Source organism: Haliotis rubra, unplaced genomic scaffold (genome assembly GCF_003918875.1).
Source record: "Haliotis rubra isolate DU_JTF1 unplaced genomic scaffold, ASM391887v1 Scf46, whole genome shotgun sequence".
Classification (NCBI taxonomy): Eukaryota; Metazoa; Mollusca; class Gastropoda; order Lepetellida; family Haliotidae; genus Haliotis; species Haliotis rubra.
Genome location: NW_025767146.1, coordinates 431,790 through 457,868, shown reverse-complemented (window position 1 = coordinate 457,868; position 26,079 = coordinate 431,790). Strand labels below are relative to the sequence as shown.

The 26,079-nt window shown below is 36.3% G+C and overlaps 1 protein-coding gene across 1 annotated transcript; it reads left to right on the top strand.

Annotated features, from left to right (window-relative positions):
- Nucleotides 1–24,974, top strand: LOC124290246 (APOBEC1 complementation factor-like). Its single transcript, XM_046726957.1, is given in 13 exon segments — nucleotides 1–776; nucleotides 6,960–6,975; nucleotides 6,978–7,139; nucleotides 10,351–10,454; nucleotides 11,762–11,794; nucleotides 12,970–13,052; nucleotides 13,612–13,654; nucleotides 13,656–13,754; nucleotides 14,734–14,823; nucleotides 16,850–16,951; nucleotides 17,435–17,564; nucleotides 18,742–18,888; nucleotides 19,512–24,974. Coding segments are annotated over 13 exon segments (1,818 nt in total). The 5' UTR covers nucleotides 1–56; the 3' UTR covers nucleotides 19,601–24,974.
- The last annotated feature ends 1,105 nt before the right edge of the window (nucleotides 24,975–26,079 follow it).

The window sequence follows — 26,079 nt, the reverse complement described above, 5'->3', positions numbered from 1 at the left end:
ATGCGCGAAGAAGGACTAGTAGCAGAAGATATCTTTACGTTGAGTTCAGAGCTGCGATGATTAGGGGGTGTCAGCCTTTCAAAATGGATCTTCGGGAGGACAAGGAACTGCCACAGGGAGTTGCTGGCGCCCCTAATGAAGAAGCGCTTCTGGCTTTAATGGAGAAGTCAGGTTATACAATGTTGCAAGAGAACGGACAGAGAAAGTACGGTGGGCCACCCCCTGAATGGGACGGGCCGTCTCCACCCAGGGGTTGTGAAATTTTCATCGGTAAAATACCCAGGGATTGCTACGAGGATGAACTTGTACCGGTCTTTGAAAAGATCGGTAAACTGTATGAGTTTAGGCTTATGATGGATTTTTCTGGATCTAATAGGGGCTACGCTTTTGCCATGTACACGAGAAAGCAAGAGGCCCAACGCGCTGTCAAAGAACTGAACAACTTCGAAATCAGGAAAGGTCGTCTGCTTGGAGTATGTTCAAGTGTAGACAATTGCAGACTTTTTGTAGGAGGAATTCCAAAAATGAAACAGAGAGATGAAATTCTCCAGGAAATGAGGAAAGTGACTGAAGGTGTTGTGGATGTGATTGTGTATCCTAGTGCTATGGATAAAACGAAGAACAGGGGATTTGCCTTCGTAGAATACGAGAGCCACAGAGCCGCTGCTATGGCTCGACGAAAGTTGATTCCTGGAAGGATACAATTATGGGGACACCAAATAGCTGTTGATTGGGCCGAACCAGAACAAGAAGTAGACGAGGATATTATGTCCACAGTAAGTTCATGTTATCTTAATATTTGGGGCATGGTATATTGGGAATGGTGGAGTGTTCAATCAGAATCTGTTACACCTTTGGTCCGTAGGTCATTGTGACCCAGTTATGTCTCTCTCAATTCTACAGTCTATTAGCCTACATGTTACGTTTAGGGGGCTGAAAATATAGAAACCTCCTTTCAAATGGTTAACCTTGACTCCTATATTTTGCCAGTTTCATTTTCATTAAAAAACAACAAATTTAATTGACATAAATTTACAAAATAGATTTAGAGCTGTTAGTGAATAGGTGGTGAAAGATGTACCAAATGATTGCAAAGTAACAATAGACCTACATATTTGTTAAGGTTAATCTAATTTGTTTCAGTCTAGATCCAGATATAAAAAGCTGTATATAAATTAGGAGCAAATTAGAATGACAAAGAATGTCATTTAGTTGATCTTAGACAACTTACAACTAATTGCATGCCCACCACCTATAGCTCAGTATTCTTTGGATAGTCATCATCTTCACCACAATCATAACAGTGACAGGCACAGACCAGAAGTACCAGAAGTAGGACTAGAACTAGTTCAATATTTGATATTGACTGTTGTAATACACATTTAGAACAATCACAATGCAGTACACAATAAACTAAACAATAAACAGATACTTTACTGAATAATTTCAAATTATGTCTGACAGAACAGAAATTATTCTGCTGAAGTGCTTCTTATGAAAGGATATACTTTGTACAGTTAGCAGTATTTCAGACAGTTTTAAAAGAAGCATTAATGATTAAAGTCTAAGGACTATAACCATATTGTTAATAGTGGAAACTCGAGGGTGTCCATGGTTTAAATAAATGGTAGAGACATTTGGGATGACAGCCAGTGACCATGCATTAAATAAGAAACTTATCTATATAGCCTTAAGAGCTGCAAACGTCAAGGACTTTGGAACATTTTATGAATTTCAAGAGAGAGACTGAAAATAGGAGCCAAAGAGCTTTATTTTAGTTTGTTTTGCCGGAGGCACTTTAGTTGGTTCTTTTATGTTCTTCCATAACAAAACTATCAGAAATATTACTACTGTGGTCTAGTTGTATATGACCATTTCCTTGTCCTGGTTTCTGAAAATTTCTGATTCAGAGGATCAAACTTGCATAACCAGCTTGAACCTATGTACACTTTGGAAGCAGTGCCCGGAAGCAGCTCTGTTGTTTTGCAAAATCTTTTACAAAACCATAATGTCAGTAGTATGTGACAAGCAATGTGACATCAAGTCTTTTGTAATCTGATTAAATATCGAGTTGTACTTTGGTCTCAATTTGTGGCCTCTGTAGTTTTATCTCCAGGGTCTAGTCATTTATTACAGGTTAAGAGAGAGTGTTCTGTGGGATTTTGGACTGTATCATATGTTGCTACCCAATAACCTGGTCATAGTGTGTGCAAAGTTTCACATATGATCACAAATCAGGGCAAACACAGGGCAGACAGATAATCTAATCACTACCAACCCACATATTATATACAGGGGCAGGGAGGAGGGACATTAAATTACCAATCTCTTTGAAGCAAAGGGACACGAGTGTGAACCCCCATAAATTGCCTGAAATTGAACTGGACTAGCCCTCAGGATCTTTTACATTGTACACACTGAAATGAGTCGGTCAGCTGCCAGTGTGCTTGTGATATGTTTTAATACCTGCTAGCATCAGGGATTTTTTTTGTAGAGACAGCAGGGCATATTCATGATTTTAGTGAATTTGATGAGGATTTTTTCTGTTTTATTTACCCAAACTGAAAGTATCTAGGACATTTCGGTATCATAGAAAATTCACTGGTCTAAGACCCACTGTTTTATGAAGTCATCTTTTTTTCTTCAGAATTAACTTTAATATGATTTAAAAACATTCAAAAGACCGGCAGAAACACAAGTGTTGCTTTAAAGTAAAAGGATACTGGTCAGGGTCACTCTCCTATCGTTCATGTATTATATGATATGAAGCAGGCACTATGACTGACGTTACAATTAACATTCTACATTCATATCATTGTTATGGTGACAGTGTTCACGAATGGTGTTTTAAAGCAACAGGACATTGGGGTCATGTAAGTTTCAGATGTCTGTCTGACACACTGAAAATTCACAGGACCCATAGAAAAAAATTAATCACACCTTTCAGATTTAACATTTCTTATAATTGGCATTGCAATTATTAACAAACATAAGATTTAAACAGCAAACAAGTGTCACATGTCACATATAACAACTTCAGTCAAAGTCATTGTGAAATATACAGTCAGACACTGGGGCCGGCGGGTTGTAGACTTCTATCGGATCGTTGGTGAATCTGCTGGATTTGTCAGAGGGTCAGACGCTATTCGTAAACACTGTGATGAAAACAATGTCATAGTTATACTCAAAGTGCATTTTTTTACAGAAAGAGAGTTTGAAGTTTATTAAGGTCTTCTCAGAAATGTAGCATGTGGCCACAAGTAATCTATAATGTAGAGAACCACCATGTTTAAGCCCTTTGGTATCCATGGAACTTGTATTACTATGTTTTCAGATCTGTTTGTTATTTAGGTCAAGAACTGAAATATCATTTGAAGAATTTTTGATGTTGCAAACTTTATGAACAAGCATTGTGAAATGCCCTAATGATATTTATCCAAACAGAATCATGAAATACATTCTTTACTTGCCAGTATGTTGTAACAAAGAGAGAGTCAAAGTCTGCGATTATGCATTAGATGTCAATCGCTGTGCTTAGTATTCTAGGAGGAACACCTTGTAATCAGCATTTGACCAATAGTAATATCAATGTTTGAAACTTAAAATTTATGTTGTCGATAAGTTGATCATATGGTGCTTTTCTCAAATGCCTATACTGTATTTATTGACATGCGTACATCTTTACTCATGCATATGATATACATTTGTGAAAAGTTGTTTGGACCTAGTTAGTTCAGAGATGATGAAAAATATATTCACAGGTATATATGAAAATTTGCTCTGTGTAATTTGGTCATACATATCTTATTTGACCACTGAGAAGACATCTATGGCTACTGTTTTAGTTATTCCCGGTGGCACCAAATTTGTCCTCAGAAGTTTAGCACAGCAGATATCTTCTAACATATTTGTAAGATAAGATTTCTTCCATCTTGAGGTCAAATCGAACTGGAAGATGTACAAACCCAATTGCCTATGTTTGCAAAATGATATATATTCACCTTTTGTTGCAATGAGAAAATGCATTGGAATTTTACATTTACTAACGTACACTTACTCATGAGCAAATTAGCTTGTTGGAGTAATTTTTGGTGTTCTGGGTATTGAGGTTAAAAGTATTTGAACCCAGGGTAAATTACCAAAACATTCCTGAAATAGGACATATTTAATTCAGTTCTGTACTTTTTACTGCCATTTGATGTAAACTTCAATGAAAGTCTAGATAAGTCTGTTTTAACTGAATTTACCACATTTAGCATGTTTAGCGGACAGTAGCTTTCACTGACTGCAGCCAAATATTTGAGCCTGATTTGAAGTGAGTGAACAAATTTCATAGCCTGGTTTTCCTGTTATATTGTTAGTAATCTTCATAATGGTCACAAACAATAACTCATAATAACTTTTTCATGCATATTATTTGTAAACATGATATTTCCACATAACCAAAGCCAGTCAGTGAAGTCAGTCATCAACTGAATGGGTCCATCATGGCTGCAATTGGCAAATATAACACTAAAATATTACTCACTGATCAACGTTCTATGCGAGTTCTTTTTAAATAGGAGGTGAAGGATTACAGATGGTTGACCTGATCGGTGAAGTCGGTACCACTGTGTTAAGTAACAACAGTACATACAGTATGGTGTACAGTGTTCGCGAATAGCGTCTGACCCTCTGACAAATCCGGCAGATTTGCCAACGGTCCGATAGAAGTCTACAACCTGCCGGCCCCAGTGTCTGACTGTATATTTCACAATGACTTTGACTGAAGTTGTTATATGGGACATGTGACACCTGTTTGCTGTTTATAAATCTTATGTTTTTTTATAATTTCAGTGCCAATTATAAGAAATGCTAAATCTGAAATGTGTGTTTAATTTTATTCTATGGGTCCTGTGAATTTTCAATGGGTCAGACAGACATCTGAAACTTACAGGACCCAATGTCCTGTTACTTTGAAACACGATTCGTGAACACTGGGTGTACAGTCAGTGCCAAAAACCTTCCTGACAGGTGGCTAAAACGAACTTTCATGAACTTATTCAGTAGGCTTTTGTCAACAGATTGATTATTATATCCTCATGGAAACGAATAAGAGAACACATGAAAGAACAAGTGTTCCTTTATTTATTTCCAGAATTTTACCCACAGTGAAATACATACCTTTTGAAGAAACCTGGAAAAGAATAAAGGAACACTTGTACTTTCATGTGTTCCCTTATTTGTTTCCATGAGTTTATATGTCAGGGTTGAGACTGCGATCTGGTAGAATCAGAGATTCTACCAGTAGATATTGCGATCCGAGTCTCTACTGGTAGAATCTCCGATCCTACTGGAAGAGACTCTAATAATATAGAATAACCTATTCAATTGCAATCTCTACCAGTAGAAGCTCGAATCTGATCCTACTAGTAGAGATTGCAATCAGGGATAGAAATACTTTTTTTTCTAAGTGTGCCTTAGGGCACCAGACAAATATTTTAGGTGTGCCTTTCAGAAATTGAGTATGCCCACATGTTTTTAGAATAAATGACAATGATGATGATCATTTGAAATTTATTGTTAAATAAAGAAATTGGTTTATGAGCAGTCAAATATGCTGGTATTATTTAATTTGGAAAAAAAAAATTGTTTTGGGGATTAAATGACTAAATGTGAGTTATGTCTCTGAAAAATCAGGCGTGTCAAAAGGGCACCGAGAACATTTTTTAGCCGTACCATTTCAATAATTACCATGCCATGGCACATTAATATATAGGGTATTTCGAACCCTGGCAATCTAAGTGAATATTTAGGAAAACAAAATGTGCTGGTGTAATTGTTCATGGTGTCCTCCCAGGAATCCAGTCATTTCCCCACCTGGTCAATTCCTCACCTACCATTTCCCCACCCGGACAATACCCCACCCAATATATATCAGACCGGTCATTTCCCCACCTTCCTGTTTTTTTAAGTTGTTATTTCACTCAAATATAAGAATGAATGAACAAAAAAAGTGAATGAACAAGAAGTAGTGTAAAATACATTTCATTCTTTAATATTCAGGTCCCATCCGGGTTTAAGGAATGGCTTCCAAAGTACCGACAATACTTTTGTGTTGGACATTATAAATCTCTAAATATTTAGCACTTCATTTTTTGATCGATTAAACACATATATTTTAATGTAAAGTCTTGTGTCTCACTAAATGAAGGCTTTACTGATTTCTTTGAGTGTATGTATGGCATTTGACAGGACTGTCAGTTGAAAGATCAGCCGAGCGAAAGATTATGCCCCTTTCGTATTGTACCCATTATTGAGTCTGAACATCACTTCTGCTTAGAATGTGATTTTTATAATAATCTTCGTCAGGCCCTGCTCCCTAATCCTTAAATTTGTACTATTGTTGACATCTTATAATGCTTTTCTTCTTAATAATCTAACTAAATATGTATTTCTAGCTTTTAAGAAACATTCACAATTTCTCAACTGAATTGATGCAATGTGGTATTTTACCTTATTTTATCTCATCTCTTATACATCATGTTCTATGTATCTGTATAATGGGCCGGTGGACCCTTTACTGAAATAAACACAGTTTCACTGAAAACAGTCTAGTGTTATACCTGAATAAAATGCATGTTATTGTTCAGCAAATAAAGTGTCTTTGTTGTTTGCCCACAGATGAATCGGAGTTTCTACCATTTGAATTGGAAACTGTACTGGTAGAATCTCAGATTGTACCAGTAGAGACTCCAGTTGCAATCTCTACTGGTAGAGACTCCAATCGCAATCTCTACTGGTAGTATATCCAATTCTACCAGATTGCAATCTCTACCCTGACATATATACTAAGTGACAGAAATTAAAATGCATTGAACCTTTAGTCAAGGGCATAAGTTGAATTCTTCAATGATCTTGTGTGTATGATTTATGTTGCAGTTACATGAAGTGAAATATGTTTTTTGTGACCTTTCCAGGTAAGAATTCTGTACGTACGAATCTGATGTTGAACACGTCTGAAGAAACTATAAAGGAGTCCTTTGAAACAGCACTGGGAAAGGAAAACATCATTGAGAGAGTAAAGAAGCTCAGGGATTATGCATTTGTTCACTTCAAAGCGAGGGAAGATGCTTTACAGGCAATGAAAATTCTCAATGGTATGTGAACACTATTATTGTCTGCAAATGCTTTCCTGAAACCTGGGGGTATGTTCTTGGTCTTTGGCAAATATATTTGAGCTTGGTTGCCTGAATGGGCCAATTAATGTCATTTATAGAGTTAAAATATTTGAACTTATATATTAAATTATTATATACACATGGAAAATAGTATTGCAACACCCAAGATATTTCATAGTAACAATGGAACTTATCTAAACAACTTAACTTATCTGGTGTTGCCTCTGCCAACTGCAATAACATGATCCCTGACCCTATTCCTGATAGACTGTATCAGACATTGTATTTGATGTTGTGGCATCGTGTTACCTTTGTGATGGAGAGCTTGTTCCAATTAATACATCAAGATTTTGGACTGAAGGTTATCTCTGTCATATTCTGCTACTCATAATGTCCCAAACAAGCTTTACCCATGGCATTGAGATCAGTACATGCATGTTTTGGAAGAGCATTGTTGTCCATGAAGACTGGCTTTGGGTTCAGAGGATGGTCATCGAATGTGGTTAGAACAACCCTGTCTAGGATGTCTGATATGTAAGTTTGTCCATTGAGATTTTGTCTGATCTTCACAAGGTCAAGTTTACAGTCATATCAGTGGCACCCCCACATCATCAGTGAACCCCTGCCAAACGATACTTCTCCCAAGATATTCTGTTGTGCATGTGCAGTATTTCTGCGGCACCAAACACGAGTACGGCCATCAATCTTAAGAAAAAGAAATAAACTTTTGTCCAAAGTCAAATTCCAGTGACAAAGTCGGGCTGCTTTGTGCTCCAAGTATAACAAGGGTCTGATTGGGTGTCTGACCCTTCCCAGCCAATTTTAGGCGATTTTGGACTGTGGTGTTGGACAAATGATGTGGAAGCCAGTCTTTTTGTAACACAGCACGTGACACGAGCATATTAAGTCGAGAAGGGCTGTATCCTTCCTAGGATTGTCACTCATGGCAGACCTGTGTTTGCTGATGTTTCCTCACCAATCAGCTTTTTGTCGATGAATGACAACCAATATCTCTTGCAATAGCCCTCAATGACATGTCAGCATACCTATAACATACCTTCTTTAAGCAGGTGTTAGTTGAGGGGGGCCCCATATTTACTAACCAACAACAATTTATTTTGTAAGTCATTGAGCAATAACAGTTTAAGGAAACTATTATTGCACATGATGCCCACCTTTGCAGCACTTGCATATCTAAAATCAAAGTATGCTGCATCCAAAGGTTCAAAATTATCATACTGACTGATTGAGTTTGGTTTTACACCGCTTTTAGCAATATTCCAGCAACATCACGGTGGGAGACACCAGAAATGGGCTTCAGACATTGTACCCATGTGGGGATTCGAAACCGGGTCTTCGGCGTGACGAGCCAACACTTTAAGCATTAGGCTTCCCCACCGCCCCTAAAATTATCATACAAACAACCATAATTATGATATGATATGAATATAAATGGCTATATGGATACATTATTTAATGTGTGTACGTGTGTAATCATGCCTGCAAAGCAAAAAGGCAGTTGTTTGGACCCAGACTTCAGACTAGTTGCTAAAGTTGCAGACTGTTGCCCTATCTGGTCAATTCAATAACTGGAAATGACTCGCTACAAATGATTCTTTTAATGACCATAAATGTCAATATGAAATATGTCTTGGGAAATTTGAGATGCCTGATGATGGCAATTATGATCTACATCAACCCTAGGTTTAAAGGGACAGATATGGCTAATGGTCTGTTTATCTGAAACTAATTTGGGGTTATTATCCCCCTCAACGCGTTTTGCGGGGGGTATTAAAATGGACTCCGTCCGTCCGTCCGTGTACATTTGTCTTTTCCGGAGCAGAACTCTAAAACCGTTCAATATTTCTTCACCAAACTTGGCACATACATGGATCTTGTGGTGTACTGGTGCCTTTTGGTAGTTTTGGAATTCTGAATTAAATATTTTTGGCGTTTCCATGGCAACAAGTTCGACTTTGACTGAAATTGGTGGTAGTGCTCTTTTCCGGAGCAGAACTCTAAAACCATTCACTATTTCTTCACCAAACTTGGCACATAGATAGATCTGGTGGTGTACTGGTGCCTTTTGGTAGTTTTGGAATTCTGAATAAAATATGTTTGGCGTTTCCATGGCAATAAGTTTCACTTAGCCTGAAATTGTGGTAGTGCTCTTTTCCGGAGCTGAACTCTAAAACTGTTCACTATTTCTTCACCAAACTTGGCACATAGATAGATCTGGTGGTGTACTTGTGCCTTTTGGTAGTTTTGGAATTCTGAATAAAATATTTTTGGCGTTTCCATGGCAACAAGTTCGACTTTGACTGAAATTGGTGGTAGTGCTCTTTTCCGGAGCAGAACTCTAAAACCGTTCACTATTTCTTCACCAAACTTGGCACATAGATAGATCTGGTGGTCTACTGGTGCCTTTTGGTTGTTTTGGAATTCTGAATAAAATATTTTTGGCGTTTCTATGGCAACAAGTTCGACTTAGACTGAAATTGGTGGTTGTAAAACCGTTCACTATTTCTTCACCAAACTTGGCACATAGATAGATCTGGTGGTCTACTGGTGCCTTTTGGTTGTTTTGGAATTCTGAATAAAATATTTTTGGCGTTTCTATGGCAACAAGTTCGACTTAGACTGAAATTGGTGGTTGTGCTCTTTTCCGGAGCAGAACTCTAAAACCATTCAGTATTTCTTCACCAAACTTGGCACATAGATAGATCTGGTGGTGTACTGGTGCCTTTTGGTAGTTTTGGAATTCTGAATAATTTTTTTTTGGTCATTTCCATGGCAACAAGTTTGACTTAGACTGAAATTGGTAATAGTGCTCCTTTCTGGAGCAGAACTTTCAAAACCTTTCAATACTCTCCTTCCACTTTTCTATATACACACCTAAATATTTGACATAATCATACCTCGTAGACATAATCATGAAGAGTTTTTTGCCATTGCGGGGGATATTGATGACTTTGTCTTTTTGTTTTATATAGCCACAAGGTTGAAATGATCTGCAGACTAGTTGAATATGACCCAATGGCGTCTACTCCTGTGTTGATGGTTACTGAGGCAAATGCTGATGGTTACATATACTCAAATTTGTAAACCAGGGCGACTGCTGTGGGGATGCCAACATCAGCATACAGAGGCTTTCATTGTGTGATCACTGTTCTTGTTACATGTATTGCAGGGAGCACACTGGAAGGATCTTTGATTGAGGTGGTACTAGCCAAACCTGTGGACAAAAATGACTACTCAAGGATGATGAGATCTGGCAAACCTGGATATCAACAGGTAAGATACATCCGACTGATACAATAAAACTGTGTGTATAGATAGACATAGCATGGCAAACACCTGTAATGACAATGTTGTTTCTGTTGCTCGTATGAAAGGTATGGACTGTTGGATTTCATAGTTGTTGAAGCATTGGTATTGTATGGTCAAAGATACATGCCTCCTATTCAATTTCTCAGAGTTTTGATTTGAAATGTGAGAGAGTTATCAATGTTATAAGCTGCAGTTAGAAATAGATTTTTCATTTTCGCTTGTAGAGCAGCCATCTACCTTTAGTTAAAGTGGAAAAGTACAAGGAAATGTCACCGGTCTCTCCGGAATCCAATTGGGCTTCAGCAACCCATGCTTGTCGTAAGAGACGACTAACAGGATCAGGTGGTCAGGCTCTCTGACTTGGTTGACACATGCCATTGTATCCCATGCGTAGATCAATGCTCATGCTGTTGATCACTGGATTGTTTGGCCTAGATTCAATTGTTTTCAGACCGCTGCAATATAGCTGGAATATTGCTGAGTGGGGCGTTAGACACCAACCTATCTCCTGAATCCTGCTCGTGTTGAGCCGTATGTCAGAGGACATAAATAGATTTCCCACATGTTATAAAATCTCAGGAGAGGTTCATCAAATCAATGGTCAAAATGTAAACAGTAAATTGAAAGTACGTGATCAGTTTGAAACACTATGGCAGTGAAAGGATGTACAATCAATTTAGTTAGTTATTATAGGTGTCATTAAAAATGTTTGAAAGTATACCAACTAGAATAAGATCTGATATACCAAGCAGCTACTTGTTAAGATCATGAGTGCCTACTGAACAGGCATAGTGTGAACATTGATCCATGAGCCATGACGTTTGGGCTTAACCAAAACAGCCAGGTGTAATAACCTAATTCACTGTTTTTTGTTGACCCATACTTGGTTGGGTGTCCTTGGAACTTGAGGAATTGCATTTATTACCAACACCAGCCTTTACACAGTTATTGCCCTACAACTATTGAGACTGCTATCCCAAAGATGGCTCTCGGTGTTACTTTCAGCAGATTTTAGGTGTTACTATATGAGCTTTTACTTTTACTAGACACAGCTTCAGCAACAACAAAAACACATTATGATAAGATAATTTGGTTAGCTGTCTATTAATGGCCAAGTTACACAACACAATAAGACTAAATTGTCAAAGATTTTAGTTACTGACATGCTGTCCTTTTTTATCATCTCTGAGAAGTGAGAAGTTTTGGCATCACAAAATACTGCATAATTTATTACAATGTCGTTTTTTCTATGTCTCGTTATGCCCTTTCAGGACAGTGAAGTGACAGAGAGTTCATCTTCACAGGTAGTCTCAATATTGGTTACAGATTTTAGCATGTGGCCGTGTGTTCAGTTCAGCATGCAGTTTAGTTTCTATAGTAATTTGCTTGTGTTTCAATGTTTAAAAACAATTTAAACTGTATTCTTAGTGAAGAAGAATTAGTTATTAAGGGATGTTTCCTTCCCAAGTCAGCATGCAGCAATGTTCCATGTATTTGTTGAGAGAGTGGAGAAAGGGGAAACCTTTATTTTCTTTTTGGTTTTTCAGTTCTAGTTTGAAAATTATGACACATTTATGTGTTCTGTTTCCAAAACAATTCAATAGATGTGTGTTTGATTTAATTACATGAAGTTTAGCTTTTCTCCTTCAAGAGTTTATAAGTTGAAAATTCATTTGGTGTGTCCTCTATTGCCACCAACACTTCTTCAAGTTTCAATTCCTTTTGATATGTCAGACACGACTATATTCCTTGGGATATTGTCAACGCCCCGTCCGTCCGTAATTATTTTGTTTCCAGGGCATAAACTAAAAAACGTTGTTTTTTAAAAATTCAACAAAAATTGGTATATATTTCCAGCAGAACCTTAAGTGGTGCCTTTTGCTATTTACATATTTTGGGCATCATTATTTTTCTGGATTTCCATGGAAACAATTTGAACTTAGTCTGAAAAAGGGGTGGATTTCGTTTCCGAGTATAGCTGAACATCTATCAATAAAACTTGGCAGATATATGAGGCAGATCCCAAAGTGGTGCCATTTGCTATTTGCAGATTTTGGGCCAAGTATTTTTTTTATTTTTTTTGGTTTCCATGGAAATGATTCAGAATTAGTCTCAAACAGGACAGGTGGGCTTTGTTTCCGGAGCATAACTCGTAAATCTTTCAATATCTTTCAACAAAACTTAGCAGATATATGAGACAGATCCCAAAGTGGTCCCTTTTGCTATTTGCAGATTTTTGGCATATATATTTTCATGATTTCCATTGAAACGATTTGGACTTAATCTACAAAGATCAAGTTGGACTTTAAGTAACTGTCAGATGATTTGTTCTTTCAAATTTGTGGTGGCCAGGGGGATTTGTCATCTTCTGCTGACTCTTGTTTAGAACTAAACATTATAGTTTAATTTCTTTGGTACATCATTCCTAACTGTACTTATGTAAGTACTGTATAATCATGTAATTGTGATTCTGTTGCAGGTGTATGGTTATTCAGCATATGAGTCACCTTTGGTTGCTCCAGCCTTCTATGGCCAGTTTGTACAGCAAGCTGGAGCAGGGAGGTATGGGTCCCAACTTATGTTACTATAACTGTTTGGAATTTGGGGTTGAATTGGTCCTGACTCCATGGATTGTTGTTCATTATAATGTCCTGACTGGATTATACTTTTGTAGACCATCACATACCTAAAATAACGCTTTGTGTAACATTACACACCAAAGTAACAAAATCTCTTTCAGTATGCTAGAATACAAAACACATTTAGAAGTATCACTCGGCATCTGACATAAATCATCTTTACCAGAGACCACATGAAGACACATCAAGGTTTTTTTTTAGAAAACCTGATAGTCTGACTTGTACTTTAGCCATTGCAACACACTGTAACATCTCTTAAAAATGTTATTTGAAATGTTTGCAGATAAAGATGTTTTAAGGGGTTAATATTGGTACGAGGAAATCATTGTGCAAATCATTCTCAAAACTCGCTTCTGCTGTGGTTGTGGAAAAGTCATAATGAAGTGTTTGTCAATTGATACATTTAACGTATGTTGACAAACCAAACGTAAGCTGTGCCAATCTATTTGCACATGTTGTGACATATCTCCTGTATTTGGCAGAGGCATGCAGAGAGCAGCTGTTGGTGTAAGGGGACAGGTTCGGGGGGCGTGGTCGAGGAGCAGCAGGATCCCGTGGGGCAGGGGGATCCAGGGCCTATGTGCAGGGATATGTACGAGGAGGAATGAGAAGACACCCAGCAGAGGTGAGACATACATTCATCACTTGCCCACTGCTTGCATGTTTGTTGTACTTGCGTTGTTATGTCACAGGTTTCTAGTCATTTCGTGAAGTATATCAGTCATACATTGTACATTTTATGTTAAATGGGAGAACTACTCGTAGTTGGAACTAGGTAGTGCAGTACGTGAATGATTCAATACCTCTTGTTTTTTAGGATTGCAAAGTGTTTCAGACTACATGCTTCCCTCCTACTTTACCAGGCATTGTTTGAAAGTGTTCTTTTTGATGATAGTATCTTGTTATAACTGAAGTCTATATTTCCAACATGAGTATTATGAGTACACCATTACTTTCATTGTTACATTCTGACGCTAATTAATTATTACTACTTTAACACCAGTTTTGATAACTAATTATTTTAAGTTCTGTTTATTTAGAGGCTGTGTTGTTTAGAGTGAGAATTATTTAGAGTTCATATGGACTATTGCTAGGTCTGTAACAGTTGAAGTGTCAAGTTACGATGTCAGGTGTGACAAAGTGCATTCAAGATAATAGTGTATCCTGATACGGTGTATCTTTAAAGCCCTAGCTGTGTTACATGTACTTATGCATGAGTATGCATGCATGCATGCATGTTCTAAATACTTATTGCATGTAAGTGTTGAGCTTCCAAGCCAAATTCTCTGAAGGATTGCTTCTCAATGGTGTATTCTTATGTCAAAATGTTTTCGACACATGATCTTATCAAGTGTACATGTGACTGATGAAGAATGAAGGCTGCACTTCATTCACATCAGTCAATGGCCTGTATTATTATACTACAAAACCTTCAGCCATTTATGAAATATTTGCTTCTTATTCAATTACATTCTTAATCTGTCACAAGTGATTGAATTAACAAACTATCAAGATACTCGTTCACACAGAGTACACACACATGTCCGAGCCTGAGGGAGAATATTTGTGGTCAGCACCATTGTTAAAACCTGTTTTTGCTGTAGGGTCGCCTTTTTGACATCTTGCCTGGCATGGAATTGACTCCCACTAACCCTGTTACACTCAAACCACAATCAGTGAAAACTACAGTTCAGGTATTGTGTTTTCTGATGGTAACGGTTTGAGCCTAGCCTGCAAGCTTTGACGAAACTCCAACTGTCTCTGGCCTGCCTATGGATATAATACTGCTTGCTTCTACAGTTTGGGAAGAACTTGATGACACCTTACTGTGGAAGGGACTTCTTTCTTCACACTGTTGTATGAAGTGTGGCATCACATTCATTCCTGAACTGTAACCAGCTCTCTCCTTTGCTTTGTAGTGCTTGTGCGAGGTGTTTGATGAAAATAGAATCAGTAGGATTAGAATTTTACTATCATTTAACATGAGTGGTGTGGTTTCCCTTTTATGCTAACCATTTAACCATCAATAACTTCTGTACATCTTTTAATGATGATATATGAGTATTCAAAATCAGTTCCACTCAACAAGTTTGAATGTGAACACTTTTAAGAAAGTATTATAAAGTATAACATAATCTATTATGCATAATCTATGTATAAAAACATATAAAACAAAGTCATGCAGTTGGAAGTAGATTGTAGTATGTATTCTTTGATACTGATGTACATTTTCAAAAATACATTTACAAATTTGTATTTATCTTGGACAGCTAGTCAACATTCAGATGGATATGCTTAGAACCCACTTACTGGAAGAGCCCAATTGTTGAATATTTTTAAAATTCTGAAACCCTTAGGTTAACAAGTCATTGCTTCAGAAGTGCAACCGCTTGCATTTCAAAAAGAAGTCAAACAAAATGAAACAATAGATCATAACATAAAGGTCCAAGATGGGTCACATGTCCAGTAAACTGGGTAAACATAATACTTGTTAGAATCTTATTACCCCGTACTGTTAGTGTTACAGACTAGGGGAAATTAGTTCCTTTTGTAAGATCAGCCGCCGTAGACAGGTGGATGGGCTCATGAACATAAACAAACTCTGGCATAAGTATGGGTCAGTTGATTGGAGTCTAATGTCCTGGTTGGCAAGATGTTGAAAGCAATTATGGTATTAACAAACTATTTTAGTATTAGACGGTTTTTAAGATGCAAATTTTTTTTAGTTTGTTAAAGAAAAGATATTTGATAGTTTCTAATGTATATACTCATTATAATTATTCTCAGCAGGTCTTTTTGTCTCCAATTCTGTTGCTTCAATTTCCATTTTCTTGGCACAGTAACATAGAAGAGTAGCTGTGGTCTTTTCTTCTTGGTGTTGGTAGAACATTCATATTTGTAATGGGTTTTTTTGTAATATTTTCTAAGATAAGTATAAATAACAGAAAATAATGTGCATGTTATTCAATCAGAATTTAGACACAACTTTCACACTATGTAACCAGAGGATATATTGAAGACAACTGTTTAACTGTTGTTGTTTTTTGATAATTTAACCTTTTCATCAATATACGATATAGTTTTTTAGAGATGTCACCAACATAATGTTAAACCAGTATAGAAAATACATTAGGCCAGACCAATTTTATTTCTTGTTTTACGGATTTTTGTCCTCAGAAAACCTAAAGGCAGGAGGGAAAAAATAAAAAATAAGAATACCAGTCAAAGTAATATTCCTTTTAAATGCTAAAAGTATTTCATTTTTGGCAATTTATGAAGTGTATATACAAACAAAATTGTTGTAATTTACATTTTTGGCCAATAAAAACATGGGGATTTATTTTTTAAGCAGGGAAAATGAATATATTTTTTTTCTCTCTTATTCTTCAAACAATACGACCAGCAGATCCGTAAAACAAGAAATAAAATTGGTCTGGCCTTAAAGCTGCAATACAAAGTTTTTCTAGTCATATATTTTATATACCATTCAGTCCTATAACATATGACATATTTATTTGTTGGAATGAGAAATACTGGTAATACTGAAATTGAAAGAAATGTCTGTTCTTGAAACATGTCTAAACCATCTCCCAAAAGCTACTTGAGGTTCTAGTTACAGGTACATCTGTGTCATTTAAAGTTGTTTGCCAGATCATTTACACAGCTGATATATTGTACTTGACTTGGTAGGTACAATCATTGAACCTATCACTGTTTCAGATTCTGGAAGAACTATGTCAGAAGAATGGCTGGGGAAGCCCACTTTATCAGCTCCACTCCACTGGAGGTGGTGGCGGTGACATGCAACTCTTCCTATTCAAGGTATTTACTACTGTCACAAGAAGACATAATGATGTTCAAATTTGGGTTGGTTAGATGTTTTTGCTCACAGAATTCTGATCCATCTGTAGAAGAGTTTTTGTTAAGGAATAGGTTGTTCAGAAAGAATACACACAGTGTTTAACTGTACCTTGTTTCTTTAGAAATGATAAAAACTTAGGTTGTAGACAATTTCACTTCTAATGGTTAACCTTCTTATTTTTTTACCCATAATCATTGTTATGTGAATTACTAGGGCCAGACAAGTCTGACAGGACATGAAATTATGTATGTATCTCGTTAATATAGATAATTTTTACCACGTTCTGTGATGTAAAGTTTTCGAAGAAATGTTTGTTTCAGATACTAGTTCAGCTGAGTTAGCTAAAATTTATGATCACTTCAGTAATATGTAAGCAGTGAGGCAGATGGTATTATCGAAGAATCAAAACATTTTATTATGGAAACAAATTATTCATCCAACAGGTGACCATCCCCGCTCTAGCATCACAGAACCCTGCTCCCTTCCAGCCCAACAAGCTGTGCAGAACAGTTGAAGAGGCCAAGTCATTTGCTGCAGAGTTTGTCCTCCTTCAACTTGGAGTCAATGTGGAGAGTAAGTGACACGACAACTAGTGATAGTTCATATGTATTTATAATAACTGCTTTGTCTGTATGAAATTTATCTTTACATGAGTACAGCAGTTTTATTCTTTTGAGTGGAGAGGAAAAGATATATTGCTGTATCGAAGCTATTAACCAAATGCATGTCTTTTAAAAAAAGAAAACTAGTCCCAGATACCATGTACTATGATGTATATCCCGAGTCATAACTTGAAGCGACATACTTTAGCACTTATTACATGGTACTGACAGGCTAGGACACACTGCAGGTTATAGTTGTACTCTGTATGCTTGTCATCTGTGCTTTTGCGCTGTTCAGCAGTGATAAATGTGCTCTGGAAACATGATCACTGCCGCTTTAGTAACTGTTTCTTCATAGATTCCATGATTTATTTTCATTGGTCGCCATTTAATTCATTGAATGTAATGTTCTATCTTTGTAATGAATTAATAGACCGACTACCTTCACTGAATACTGAATTACAGCGAAGCAAAAACAAAAGCTCCACATGCAGAGAGAGATGTTTGTTAAATCTTTTGTTGGTCATACGACTCTTTATGTGGATGACATATTTTTAGGTTAAAAATGCAAATGACTATGACCAAACTAAGAAACATGTGATGAGTAGAGTAATGAGTTTTGTGCTTCTCATTTTCTTTTAGATCGTCCATTCTCTTCTACTCATAATACAATGATTGGCTGTGGTTTCACTCATATGTATATACATGTCACTCTGGTACCAAGCAGCATGACTTAAACATTCTATGACAAGAAGCATGACCTAAACATTCTATGACGATTCTTTTTTTTCCTATGTCAATGTATATATCAAGCACTAAATGCATTTAACATGTCAAAAATGGTTTTAATACTTTCCTGTATGCTATGTTAAAGTTGTTTTTGAACTGTGTACATATATCTTATAACATATTGTAATCTGAAGTTTTACTGGATAATTCTACAGTATTAGGTTTGCCATTTCTTTCGAAGTCTGAAGTGCTGCTTCCAAATTTGACATGTTGTGCCTTCTTATTTACTGATCACCACTATATATCTTTAGTTTTGCTTATATTTACTAGCTGTAGTGCTAACTTTACATTTTATGTAGTTTTTCTCTTGATTTTGCTGAGCTGAAGTGTGCTAGAGCTTTGTCTATCTGTCTGTCTAGGTGCTGAACTAACTACTGCTCCTGCAAGTCCCTATCAAGGCAGACCTATTTATCCAAACAGTGCCCGTGATATGCAATCATATGCATCTGCAATGCCTATAGCTACAAGTGCCTCTTATGTTGTAGCACCAGGAAAGGTCATTCAAAGTAAGCCAAGTCACATCCTTCCATGCCTTTGATCAAAGAAGATAATGGATGCCATATAGTTCCACTTGCCTGCACATCTCATTTGTTTTGTAGCTTTGTGCTTGATATAATTTACCTTTATACAAAATGTATTTGGTGTAAATGATTTCCAATATTGATCAGACATTTTGTCAACAGTTACTCTGAAATGAGTAATTGTTGTACATATGAACATGTATATATTTTAAGCAGATCAGTTCTTCACCCATATGTTCGTACTAGTCTACTGTGGCTTACTATTATTGGTGTAGCATTTTTTAAGGTCTTTGACAACCTATACATCACAATATTTATAATTAACAAGGGGCCACTCCGGGGGACCATGAGGTTGTCTTTTGTTGTATTTATCTTGGATTTATCACTTTCAACATTATGGATTTCACAAGGGCCTCTTGCAGTGTTCGAAAAGACTCCTTGTCACAACTATAATGTTAAAGCCAGGATTTAGGACGTCTCTACCACAGGAGGACACCTTAAGGACTCGAGGATTTGTCATTATTTCAATCACTGCTGTGACTTTCTGCTTAATATTAAACATTGCGTCACCTTGCCACAGTGTATGACACTGCTGTTGTCTGTTTCAGACCCCGATTACCCAGGGACATATGAATATCCTGCTAGCTATGCTGCTCCACCCCCTTCCACCGCTGCAGTCTACACACACCAGTACTAAGGGACAAGAGTTGCATACAACCTGATTATACATTCCACTATTTAATTAGAGTAGCATCATTATATTCCATAGTTGGAAACCGTTAAGACTTATTTATTTGGAATATTCTGGCTCTACTCTCAGCTTTATCAATTTTATCGGTCTTTTTGAGTGTTGATGTTCTTTGCTTGAGTGTGTCTATCTCAGTATATGCAGTATATGTACTATTCTAGGTTTGAAACACTAGTCTTGAGAAGTGTTCATTGGTACTGGACTAACCAGGAAGTGTATTTATCATGTTCATATCATCTTACATTGTTATGTCATTTGATGGTATAGTTTTGTAGCAAGCCCTACACAATCTTTAGTTGTGATTATGATAAATCTGTTTTTAAAGTAGACACAGCATCAGCTGTCGCTGTAGTGTTTCTGATTGCTCTGATCTGAGAGATTTGCATGTGCCATAACGAGTAGTTAGGATTTGACATGTTTAAATGTTCTTAACATAGACTCCTTATATTCCTCAAAGGATAATGCTTCACTATATAAAGATCAAATTGTTTTTAAAATATTTGGTAGCTATGATGATTACTGATGAAATTTCTACCCATTAAGTTGTTTTGTAGTATTAAAGCATGTGCAACAAGTTCTAAACCGGCATTGAAAACGCAAAGCCTGGGAACTGATTGCACTTGTAAGTAGTGTGTTTCACAAATAATTACTGAGATATTGTGTAAGGGTTGCTACAAGCTTATACAAGATACATCAGGGATTGATCTGCATCTTGATAGATGCAGCCTTTCAAGATGAAACATTCTAGGTCGAACGTTGCAGGTTATCGGACAAGGCAGCCGTGTTTGCAAGTATTTGTTGTTCCGTTCAGTATCTTCAACTGTTTGTTTACAAGTTATGGTCATGTTTTTTACAACGTACACTCAAAGTGTTCATAAAACAGATGTATCAATAACTTCAATTTCACAATGTATGCCCTACGGTGGGTGGTGATTTTGAAGCCAAGCTTCACAGATAATCCTTCAAATTTGGAATTCCACTTAGTGCTAAATATATGTATGAAGCAAAGAAGGCTTCTCTATGCATTCGATGTTGTTAGATATGCATGTATTGTAGACAACAATTTGAAAGATTGAAACAGAACTGAACTTGTTCTTGGACATATCAACTCAACTATAGAGCCATGATGATGGCAGTCTTTTGCTGTCCAATGTGCCAGATCACAGCTCTCTTTCAATGTCTCATATTTTGCCTAACACCCATGACGAGAAGTTCTCAAACTTTTTTGTTTGAATTTAAGGCAGTATTTTTCAAGTTTTATTTATATATGGCAAAAAGGCTTTGTTTTATGGATAAATGAATACAATATCAAGACTAAATTACCAACCACAATTGACTAGATTGGTGGTGATTTTTATGATTTTCGTAGGTTTAGAGTGAAGTTTTTAGTTTAGTTCTTTTGAACACATGTATCTGTTATTTGTTTCTCTACCATTTATTTGCAAACTATTTGCAAACTTGTTTTGACACAAAGTGTTATGTGTATTTCAGTACAGGACGAACACTTCGGCCATTCCTGTTAAAGTAAAATTACCTTTTTAAAAGTGTTTTACTACATGGTGCTGTAATCATTTGAAGTCTATTACCACTCCACCAGAAGGAAAACTACTTGGATTGTATAGCCAGATTCATGGTCCAGTCTTGCTTGATCAGTAAATTCTTTGTTGTAACATCACTGATATTGATGTGGAAACCTGCAGTGAACAAAAAGCATGCCCAACCCAGAATAATAGAAACATCAGACCACAAACTGAAAGGAAAACAGGTGGCATCCTAATTATCAAGTGTAATATTATCCATCTTATTATGAATCCCTGGACACATTTGTCACCATAGCTCTAATCAAGTCAGTTTCGAATAATATAGTGTCAGAAATATCATGCTCGCCTTTCATGGCTGAAACAAGTGGCAATATTACACCTATTGGTGTAAATATAGACAAACTGTTCTTTTTATTGGCTGATGTATGAAAGTCCGACCGGGTTAAATTTCCAGGGTGCTGTTGTACAAGGCATTCCATTCCATAACATAGACTTATTACAGTCTTAACATTAATGTGTTTTGTACAACGGCAATCAGATACATAATTAGTGATGTTACTTAGCATTTACAACACCGTAAAGGTGATAAGGTTTGCTGCTACTGTTAGCCATTTACATAAACACCTGGGTCTAGATTTTCAAAGCTGTCTTAGCTCTAAGATAGTCATAAGTTAATGTTAATGTATGGCACTTACGATTATCTTAGCACTAAGAGAGCCTCGAAAATCTGGGCCCTGACATAGTTCCATGAAAGCATGTTAATTCAAAGTGAGTTTCTCTCTCTACTCCCTGTGTCTGCTAAGCATTCTCCCATGTGCCAAAACAGCATGCAGCAGGGATCGGTGGATGGTTAGTGCTAAAACTTGAAACAATTTGGGGGTCTTCCATTTATTCAAATTGAAGGATAATCAAAGGATAGTATGATGGTCATGTAGGTGCATAAATGAATTTGATTTATTAATACCTATATGTTCCATTCTAACAGTCAATCATGGTAAATACCAATCTTACCAGATCTCAAATTAGTGTATTACAATACCATTTCTCAATATATCTCTTTATCCATAAATAGGGGTTTAAACCAAATATTATAATACAAATTAGAACAGTGCTGCTTCAAAGAATTTCACAGTGGACAAATAATGAATTGTTGACAGATGTTGATAAAGAAATATTTTGATGCCAGATTAACAGTAATGATTGATGACTTAAAAATTGGTCATTAGTCTATTGTTAAGATCAGCAATTTTAAATCTTTGAAAAATTTGTTTTCTCTTTTTGTCCTGTTTTAAAGCAATCATATTTTGATCAGGAACCATGTTGAAGTAGATTCGTGTGAAGCACATCTTTTAACTAAACACAAAATGATGTGCAAGTTCTCGTTCAGTGTAGTAAAATAAATTATATGCAAGGTAGAAAGGTATATCAAGCATGATTGCCGGCATGAGGCAACACACAACTGTTCTTATGAGATTTGGAACAAGCATAATCTAGCAGTTCTATCAAAAAAAGTCTAGTCAGTTGATGTCCTAAGTGAATAGAGCTATCATTTTCTTTGTGTCTAAGCAGGGGACACCCACTTATTAGATATTGAAGAAAGTGATGGCAAACTGTTCAATCTTGATACATAACAAAGATAATTTACTTTGTATTTTTCTTTGCCATTACACTCACTTGCCTGTACTAACATTTTAAATGGTGTTTTTAGAGACAAATGATACATGTCCCAATAATTACTGATTTCAATATTATCAAACAAATAATGACAGTTCTTATTAACATATGTGTTTATATCAAAGTGCATAGGTATATCACTGCGGATATTGTTACTTTCCAAGTATATCCTTGAAGCAAATAAATACAATTTTTACCAACATTCCACTGAATCAGAATTTAAAATTTTATTTTATGGATGGATGTTTTAAGTGTTTCTGTACTCTGTTCAAAGAGAAAGGGTTTGTTAATAAGAAGATGACTTTTGTTGGTACTGGCAAGTATCTCTCTGGTAGAGTTGTTTGCTCAAGTTCAATCTTGCCAAATATTTTATGTTTCGTTATATTTGTGAAGGGCACTGCAAACTTGGCACAGAATTAGGCAACATCAGAATGTCATAGAATCATTTTATCAGAATCATACATTTAACCATCTTGGTATCTTAATTGGTGACGGTTTTATTTTGAGTTCATAAATTATATGCTTAATTGCTTCTAGATTTTTAGCTTCTGTTAGTTAGAATTGTACTGATTCAGTATTTTATTGATATTTGCTTACAGTAAAAATATTCTACTTTCTGGGGAATAATAAGACGTGAATAATCAGTGCTATGTGTGTTACATGTGTGTACACCTTTTCTATGTAACTATGAGGAAAATGTTGACAAAGTTTTAATTGAATTGAGACTGTTCACATGTCAATAAGGCATTCTATGCGACATTATTTTCCCCCAGAAAGTAGCCAGTTCTTTGTTCCAGGTGCTGTTGAAGGAATATCAAAGAACATGTATTCAAGTGTTCAGCTAGTCTTGCATTGTGTCCCTATATGGTATTTATGCATATCACATAACTCTTGTTTTCTTCCTTTTACTGCAACTTTGGGTCTCAAGTTTCCATATTACCGAAAGAGAATTTATGTCCAAAGAAACTCAGGTTTTTGTACCTTTATATTTATATGTCTGAGGATGGCATATTCTGTGATATTTTACAACATATCTCAGTATCTGAGGTGTACATGTTTTCAGATTTGTCACTTGATTGCAATTCAAATTCAGATGTTAAAAAACTGACCCATTGCAGTAAAAATATATCATTTGCTTTAATCTTGACTGATTGGTAATCACATAAAGGAATATCTCAATATTGAGATCAGCAATGGCCTCGTGCATGAGATTAGCAACATATTTATCTGTCTAGATATTTTTTCTTAAATGAAACAGAATTACTGTTTTCATATGACATGCAGTTTTTGTGTTCCGAAGATAAAACTCTGACACAGAACAAACACAAAGGTGTATAGATAACCAGAAAAGATAATTGCCATGTGTTAAACAGGGCTAGATATCCACAGACATGACTTGAATGGTAAACATGGTGGTCTCTTGAAATATCACCAGTGATTCCTGAATTATACTAGGCTCAGACTGACAGACTTGTGTTTAATTCAAACCCTGCTAAAGTAACACAAATACATTTCACTGGCTAAATGATTTAGCTGCTTAAACAGATTATGACTATTATTTCATCTACAATGAAGAATGATCATTGACATTGTGTCAATGTACAAACAGAAATCAGACAAGTAACCATGGCAACTCTTAGACCCCATATATAGCAAGTACATTAGAACAAAGTTTTTAAGAGAAATGAGCTCACATATAAATAGGATTCATGGAACTCAAAATTTTGAAATCACTTGTGAAGAAATAGACAGTAATAGTAGTGAACCACTTTCTTGTCTTTAGAAGCTTTTCCAGTAACTACTATCCTGTATAGTGAAGTGTCCCATTGCTGATCTGAATTTTGAGATATGAAAATGTCTCTATTGAGACCTGAGAATGGATCTTCCACTGAGAGAATGGTTTGACGAGATCATGTACGCTGGGCTGTTCCTGGACGTGAGCATTGGCTCACTAGTTCAAATGACTAACTGGCATGATGTGTGATTAAGACCAGTCAACATTATGTATCTTGCTATATTTACATGCACTATTACCTAGAGTGTTAGATCCAAAGTTACAAGTTCAGATGTAACAATCAGAGCTTATCAATAAAATCTTATCTTAACAATGAGCGTGTGATTATTATTGCTGAGTAGCATGGGTTGGTTGATGAAGTGGGACACATAACACCACTTTTAATGTATCATTGGTTAATATCTATTACACATAAAAGTTCAGTATCATAGTGAATAATTATCAGAGGGATATTTTGTAAAATGTGAACACAAAACATAAAAATTACCTATAAAGTATTCATGATACCTGGTTACAAATTTGATTTCAGTATGGTCTCAGTATGGTCTGAATAAGCACCCCATTTGTGAAGAGCCCTTTTTCAGGATAGTCAGATGAACAGATTCATTGTAGGGGCAAAAAATTAACCATGAAAGAGTCAGCTTTGAAACACAACCGTCCTCTATTGTGTCCTGAAATCAAAAGAGGACTCTGAAAATATCCTTTTAATGCCATGGGGAAGAGTTGTTATCTTGTAAATCTCATGAAAAGTAGCAATATTTTAACAGTGAAACCAACCCCAATTGCATTCATGATGTAGGCTTTCACTACATCATGTTTCTGGTGCCTGCCCAGCTAATTGCTTCTTAAGTCCAACCCAAATACAGGTGCATGATCATAATCCACACATTCCATTAAACTTGAATGGGCATATTATTGTAAAATGTTGCTATTTTCTGATACTTAGTAAAAGGAAAATTCACTGAAAACCTGAAAGTGATTAGGATAAAATTAGGTGCAGAATGCGTTTACTTTTCAATCCAATCCTCTTCAACCTTACTAATTTTGTGTTTTTTTATGTTGAGATGGCTTGTTTTAGGGCTTCACAAAAACTGCTTTCTCAGCTATTTTTTGCAGTCCTACATGGCAGTTGCTTTGAAAACACGTGGCAAATCATGACCAGGCGTGTTGAGAGCCAAATGTGCCTGAAATATCTGTCTCTCCAGGGCCAAGAAAGCTGTCACCAACAAAATTTATCAGTTGCGTGTCCTAGATACCAGTCCAGAAATTCTGAATTGATTATCGACAAAGTCATGTGGGAAGAGTCCCAGGTAGGCTAAGGGCTCTTATCTTGACCGTATTTTTAGCTTGCATGGAGAGTTAAATATTAGAACAGTCCAACAGTCTTGGTTAAGACTGGCACATGTGAATGAGCCAGG